This window comes from Calidris pugnax, unplaced genomic scaffold (assembly GCF_001431845.1).
Source record: "Calidris pugnax isolate Ruff unplaced genomic scaffold, ASM143184v1 scaffold21, whole genome shotgun sequence".
In the NCBI taxonomy this organism is placed as follows: domain Eukaryota; kingdom Metazoa; phylum Chordata; class Aves; order Charadriiformes; family Scolopacidae; genus Calidris; species Calidris pugnax.
This window is the reverse complement of record NW_015090770.1, coordinates 1,717,242-1,724,614: the sequence shown is the minus strand read 5'-3', so window position 1 is coordinate 1,724,614 and position 7,373 is coordinate 1,717,242. Positions and strand designations below refer to the sequence as shown.

Below are 7,373 nucleotides of genomic sequence, written 5' to 3'. Positions count from 1 at the left end.
AGCTGATTCCTGTGCCACCAGACCAAACAGCTATAGACACTGCTCACAGCTTTAAAAGTCCTCTCTGAAGGCTTTTTAAAATTTCAGAAAAAAAAAAAAAAAAACAAAGGTTTTGAGAAGGCTGTCTCATCACTGTATACTGCTAGCTGCAACTGCTTGAAGAAGAAGATTTATTTCAACCAACCACTGTTGGTACTCCGTGTGCAGGCTGACAGCAGAAGAAGCGGAAAACAGAGGAGGAAAAGAAAATTTTTAAACCAATTCTGACTTAAAATAATTTCTATGCAAAACCTAGCTACATCAGTGACAGCTCTGGTTTTCAGAGGTCATAGAGGCCCTCAGCACATCATTTGTGTCTCTCTCTACAGGAACCATATGACTTTTGCAGTTACTGATTGCAGAGCAGCACTTTACAATTACATTTACAAGGAAGTTTATTCACACTTGTGCTCAGAGAAGTCCTTATTATCTGCCTTTATCCAGTTTTCTAAGGAAATTACACTGTTTGTCTATGTCTCACCCGACAAATTCTAAAACTGCTGGCTATTTCCAACCAAACTGAAAGAGCAGGAGAGGTCTCAGCAGGAGTTCAAATCCTCCGTGGTTAAACAGCTGGGGAGAAGCTTTTGCAGTGTTTCCATAAGGCAAAGGACGCAGCGTGAGCATTGCTCCTACTGGACACAAGTGAACCTGTGCAGGAGAGAGAGAGACCAAATAAATGCCCAGACCACAAGAAAAACTTCAGTTGGAGCTCGGAATAACTAAACCTTGTGTTCCAAATCCAGAGGTAGCAAAGCTTCTTTAGTTTGGGGTTCATGAGACTACTCTTATGAGATTAAAATATAATTTCACCCACTTCTTTACATCAGACACACACTGCTGTTTTTCTCCCAGCCTTCTTATAAAATATAATTAATTTACATTTTAAAGACCTTGATGGGTTTTCTCTCATCACAGAACAGTAAGTGAGATTAATAACCCAGTTACTGAGCACTGAAGCTCATGGATCACTTCCATATGAAAACACGAAAATTTTCTTCATTTTAACAACCTGCATTTCATTTGATTTAGGTGTTAATGCTCATTTCTTACATAATAAAAGGGAGAAAAGCCAAAGTATGAATCAGTGTTTATTAACCACTAATGAGACAGGCTTTTTCAGGCAAGATGGATATATCTTAATTGGTATAACTGTTGCATTGTCATTTAGCCAAGTTAATCCTTTCCAAACAAGGGAAGCAGCAGCAATTTTTTTTGCAGTGAATGGAAATAAACCTGTCACATTCTGCATATCAATTTATACATTCTTACTTTCCCACTGAAATCACTAAGAATGCAGCCCTTTGATTCCCAAAATAAGGCAATCCACAAATTAATATTAGAATGTATGCGTATATAAATGTAAATATCGCCATATATAACATATTAATTGATCTTAGTTTGTGATCTGTTTGTAAACTCAACCTGCACATTCATGGGATTAATCAAGAATTGAATGCTACATTTCCTTCAAAGAGTGTGATTTGCATCTTCAGTAGAGTCATAAGAAAGCAGATTAAAAGATGCCTTAATAAACTGTTTTCCACGGTTTGTAAAAACATAGCTTTAAGGCTGAAGTTTGTACTAATGCTGTTTTAAATAGCACTGATGTTGAATGTTGACATTTTACACAATTGCTATTGAATCCTTCTGGTTGATCCATAAAAAAGACCTTATAAAACAGCAAGTGTTTAACAGGTATTAGCAGTCTGTTAAAGAAAACTTTATATATGTCTTTTATACATAAAAACGCACTTCAAAATTTATGTTCTGGTTCAGTACATTATAAAAGATAATCCAGATAAAAACAACTGTCAGAAATATTCCAGTGTGCTGGGTAATGTTACAACAAAAGCCCAATTTCCATTACATCATTCCTTTTTCTTCCGATTTGTTTTCTGTAATACCTCAGTCCTTTCCATGAAACACTGAACAGGCATAGAACTGTGAATAACCACCACCTGCAGCTTATAACTCTTTTAGTTTATATCCCATTTCTGAAAGTGTTCTGTAGTCAACTTAAGTGCCCTCATATGAAAACCTAAGACTCCTAATTATTTAGCCAAATTTCCTGTTCTTAGACACAGCCAGATTTCCTCTGAGAGCTTATCACCTTGAGAAGAGTCAGCCTCATATTATGAGGTATCCTGCAGGGATATAATGCACAGAGGTCTGTTCATTACTAGCTGTCCCTTTGGATTTTAGGAACAATTTAGGGCAAGGTAATAGCTTTTTCTTACCTTCTCTGCACACTGAAACTGGGTCCATAAAAGCCTTAAAACACAGAAAGGAGGATCACTTAAACAGAGAGGAGGTTCATTTCTTTGAAGGCTGGTGTCTGCCACTGGAGAATGGAGAGGCATGACTGATTTCCACTGAGATGATGAGGAAACTCTGTGAAGGAGAAGGGAGGAAAGAGGATACTGCTGCAAGAAAAAGAGATCAACTTTGGTTAATCACCATTGTTTCTGAACAACTATTCCATCTTCACCAGACATGGAAATTTAGCTAATGGATAGCAGTTCCTAACATTTATCTATGCTTGATCTATGCTATCTAAACTGTGAATTATGAACTGTAAACTCTGAGAACGTTTTTGTCATGGTCATGTTAAGAAACATGCTCAAGTATTAGTATGCCTCTTAAAAGATCAACTGCTTTCCTCAGGACTGGAGGAAGAAAAAAGCAATGTGTACATATTTAAGCAATTGTTTGTAGTTAGAGAAGCTCTGCAGATATCCAGACCTGCATTCTGAACAATCCCTTGCCAATTAGACAGTTAGCAGAAACTTAACAGCTTTTTATTTCTTTGAAGTGAGCAGAGATAGTATGTAGCTAGTATAAGGCAGGCTATTCTGTGGCTTTAGTTTCACCCTGCTGTCCCATTTTCTTTCTATCTCTCTCTCTCCCTGGGTTTTTTACAGTTTGTCTGCACTGATCTCCTCTCTCTGAAATAAACTGCTTTTCTTAGGGGTGTTAAGTACGGAAAAAAGTATGGCTCTTCTTTGGAAAGCAGTATGGCTCTGAGGAATGCAATATGTATTGCTGCATTTTCCATGCCTTTTAGTATAGAAGATATGTGCTTCTCAGCACAAATAGCCTGCAGCACTCTTCAAAACGAACTGTCAGCTCACTATGGATAAAACCAATTTTGTCTGATGTCCAGCTTGCCCACAAGAAAGTAAGAGGCATCTCAGCAAAAAGGTGATATGCTGAGAAATCTCCTTTCCTAAGGAATACACCGCGAGCATTACAGGTCTCTCACGAGGCTCTGGAGTTCATCAACCCAATCCATGCACCTTTTTGCCCAGAGAGCTGTGCATGGAATTAATCCCTGAACAGCTAATGAGATCTGCTTGGACATTATCTTTGCAGACAGTAACTGTGTTCAAGTCTTTCTTGCTTTTCATAGAGTGCAAGACCTCTCCATCCCCGAGTGTAAGAAATCAGGAAAGGAGGGCAAGAGACCCTCATGGCTGAGTCGAGACTAAAGGGCAAGAAGGAAATGCACAGGCAGTAAGAGCAGGGACAGGTATCCAGGGAAGACTGTAGGGACACTGCTGGTTGTGTAGGGATGGGGACAGGAAGGCCAAGGCGCAGCTGGAGCTGAAATTGGCAAAGGACACAAAGAATAAGGGTTTCTCCAGGTACATCAGCCAGAAAAGGAAGGTCAATGAACGCGTACCCCACCTTGATGAGCAAGACTGGCAAACTGGTGACAATGAACGAGGAGAAGGCTGAGGTACTCAACTACTTTTTTGACTCAGTCTTCACACCTCTCCCATGGGGACAGAGAGACAGAGGGACAGACTGAGAGAGTTGGAGTTGTTCAGCCTGGAGAAGAGAAGGCTCCAGGGAGACCTTTTTTTGCAGCCTTTCAGTACTTAAAAGGGGTTTATAAGAAAGATGGGCCTGTTGTGATAGACAAGGGGTAATGGCTTTAAACTAAAAGAGGGAAGATTTCAACTAGTGAGAAGGAAGAAATTTTTTAGCATGAGGGTGGTGAAACACTGCAAGAGGTTTCTCAGAGAGGTGGCAGATGCCGCATCCCTGGAAACATCCAAGGTCAGGTTGGACAGGGTTCTGAGCAACCTGATCTAGTTGAAGATGTCCTGGCTCATTGCAGGGGCATTGAACTAGATGACCTTTAAAGGTCCCTTCCAACCCAAACTATTCTATGGTTCCCTTTCATTAAAAATATCAAGTGCATGATTTACAGTCAAGTCTGAGATTTAGTGACTTACCTGCAAAAATTCAAGTACAGCTTATAACTAGAAAAACAAAATCAGAAGAATTTGGTCATGAGGACTATTGAAATTTTATTTGAAAGCAGTGGGCTGTAAATTAATTAATTATTTACATGGTAGTACTGTCACTTGCTGGTCCTTCACACCAGGACTAAAGGAGCAGGTACATGGTTGAGGACTCTTACTGGAGCTATTACTGTGATTGGGGTAATGGTCACAGTGAGAGTCCTTGACAGAGATGCCATAACTGGTGGTTCTCTTTGCATAAGATGTTGCTGACCTCGCTGAACATAAGTACATGTAGCTGGGACACAGAGAGCTTCATGCACTAACAGGATAAGCGGTGCCAAACCATGGACTTTGTGAAATTACTCTTATCCCAGAATAAGGGTTTTATTAAGTGCTTTCAGCTTCATCGTCTCCACATGCTTTTGAACCTTCTCTCTGAGCTTGTTGTTTTGGGGTTGAAAATGTCCATCTGGTTGGTTGTGCAGGTCTCTGCAAGAAGTTTAAAATGTCATTTGTATTTATAGTAGCCAGGGGAGCCACTTAGGAATGCTGACAAAAACAAAGGAAGAGACACTCATACATAATTTCTCTCTTTTTTATACACAGAGAGTATTCCATTACTTATACAGAACTGGAAAAGGAGTGAAACTGTGAAAAGAACATTCATTCTTGGCTTGGCCAGTTAGGAAAGCTAACCATCTGCTAAGTAAACACATAGTAGACTGAGTTTTACATTCTATCTATGGAGGAACATATGCTGTAATGTCCAGAACAAGAGCATCCAGATGAAAAACTCATTTGCCTTAAGGATAAAATGCTGAAACTGCTGTAGAGGAGCAATATGTGCTCTGTCCTCTAGTGAAACACCACCCCACTGATAACAGCAAAGAACTTTTCAGTGACAAAAGAAATGATTGGGACTACGTTGTTTGCTAATAAAGTTTTTTTTCCCCTCTTTACAAAGCCAAACAAATAAGGAAGCTTTAAACAAGTAAATAGAGGTGTTTAATATAGAAAAGCATTTCCAATTTTGAAGAAAACATCTAAAACTTCAAAAATAAACAAACTTATGGTTATAAAATTACTTACCCAGTAAAAGCACTGTCCAATGTTGTACCACTGTGGAAAAAAAAGGTCACTCTTTAGTTACACAAGCTATCCCAAATCCCCATGTTCCAACAAGCAGAGTGTCATAAAATGCAAAAAGCAGCACTGAGTCTGACACACCTGTTTCTACAGCAAATTATTTTCAATCAGTGCTGTAGTAATCACAATACATCAATTACTGTTTTGTCAGAGAGCTCATAATATGTAACGCCGTTTTAATCGTTGACAGTTGCACAGGATTTCAATGTCAATCAAATAATCTCTCTCTAAAATTAAAGAAAATGAGACACTCGAATCTCTTGATGACTCTGAAACTTTCAGGCTATTATACACATCCTGACATCTAAGTCATATCACAGCCACTTTAAAGAGGGGGCAACTGTTGGACAGAAAGATTAATTCACTTGCTCCAAGTCACACAAGGAAAACATCGAGTTAGAAGTAAGGACTTTCTCTCGTTTTGCTCTGCAATCACTTGTCCTGCCCAGACTGCCTGCTGCTCAAGCCCGCTGCCCACAGTGTCCTACTTACCGGCTCATACACCGCCTTGCGTCCTTCCTGCAACATCACACACCCCCAAGTTTCACACAGTGCATCCACTTCTGCTTCCAGCCCCACAGAATTACCGGGCAGTCCTGAAATGCTGCTCTTAAACCATGGTGGTAACCATAGAATCACAGAGTTGTCTAGGTTGGAAGGGACCATTAAGATCATCTAGTCCAACCATCAACCTAACTCTGATAAAAAAACCATCACTAACCCATGTCACTAAGCACTAAATCATCAACCTCAACAAAAACCCATTTGTCCCTCGGAGCTTTCCTTGTCCTTAGGTTCCCCCTCAAGGTTTCTCTGCTGAGATGCAAACTCAGGACATTGGCCTGACAACACTGAAGGCAAAAGGCAGAATTTGGCTCTTACTGTGGCCAGTCCACCACATCGTAGAGAACAGGCAATTCTGTATTTCTGAACACAGGTTAGTTTACATGCTGTGCTGTGTGCCTACAACACAATGTGTGTTGGTGGAGTGTAAAGCTTGGACAGCAGAACAAATGTGACCCACACCGAGGAAAGGCCTGAGAACAAAGCACCACGCCAGGAGGAAATTCTAAGGGTTCCTTCCTCTGCCAGCATTAATAAATATCTAACCAAAAGGGTCATTGAAAGGCAAAAGCCACTGGTCCAAGAACACTGAATATCTCTGCGAAGGCAAGGAAAGTGCCTCAAGCATTAGATCATACTGATAAAAGTAAAGTCAGAGACACCCAGGCCAGTGTGTCACATTCACCCCTCTTTTCTGAAGTCCAATCCAGAGATGGCATTTGCAGTGCGAATTCGCTCAAAGTACTAGATCTGCATCCAACTCATGACAGAGCTCCTAGAGCATCTCTTCTTTCTACATAATTCTGAAAGGGATGCTTGTCTTCAGATTCTTTCCCATTCCTCTCCCCCAATTTCAAATTATACCTACCTTTTTTCTTTTGCTGGTTTCTCTTTGTCTTCTTCTGAGAGGGCCTGCCCTATTTGCAGAAATTCAGCTCTCACCATCTCTGGAGTAAGAATCATTTTGTACTCAGTTTCATCTGTCTCACTAAAAATTAGTAAGATGAGTAAGAATTGGGATTTATCCTTTTAAAAGTATTTTTTAGCCAACAAAACCAAAAGTACATTTTATGCAAGAGGGACTTTGTGCTTTTGTCATTGAGGATCTCTTGGGATAGGTTTAGACACATCCACCCAATTGGTTAAAACATAATCAGTCACACTGAATACAACATAGAGGAGAAACTTACTAGTCAATTATGTTCTCCCTGTCTCTCTCAGGTAAGTCACACAGCATTGGTGGTACATCCCTTGGAAGCATATCCAAACTGTAAGGATCCCTGCGATGGAAATGGTATTAGTTTAAGGTGAACAGAGAGTAACTGCACTCAATGCTTATATTTTGAAGCTTCACAGTAGTTGTAGTTA

The 7,373-nt window shown here is 40.0% G+C and overlaps 1 protein-coding gene across 4 annotated transcripts in view; it reads right to left on the bottom strand.

Annotated features, from left to right (window-relative positions):
• Positions 1-416: 416 nt before the first annotated feature.
• The window catches only part of CFAP221 (cilia and flagella associated protein 221), a 30,507-nt gene continuing 23,550 nt past the window's right edge, over positions 417-7,373 (bottom strand). For 3 of the 4 annotated variants that reach the window (XR_001411614.1, XR_001411611.1, XR_001411615.1), the window contains 3 exons: positions 5,385-5,414; positions 2,280-2,465; positions 417-690 (listed from right to left, as the gene is read on the bottom strand). Coding sequence is in view for 1 of the 4 variants with exons in the window: in XM_014938978.1 (XP_014794464.1) it covers positions 4,661-4,784; positions 5,385-5,414 (154 nt within the window). In the remaining 3 variants the exon portion in view is untranslated. Of the gene's footprint in view, positions 691-2,279; positions 2,466-4,056; positions 4,785-5,384; positions 5,415-7,373 lie in introns of those variants that run through there. The other variant, XM_014938978.1, reaches the window with a different exon arrangement.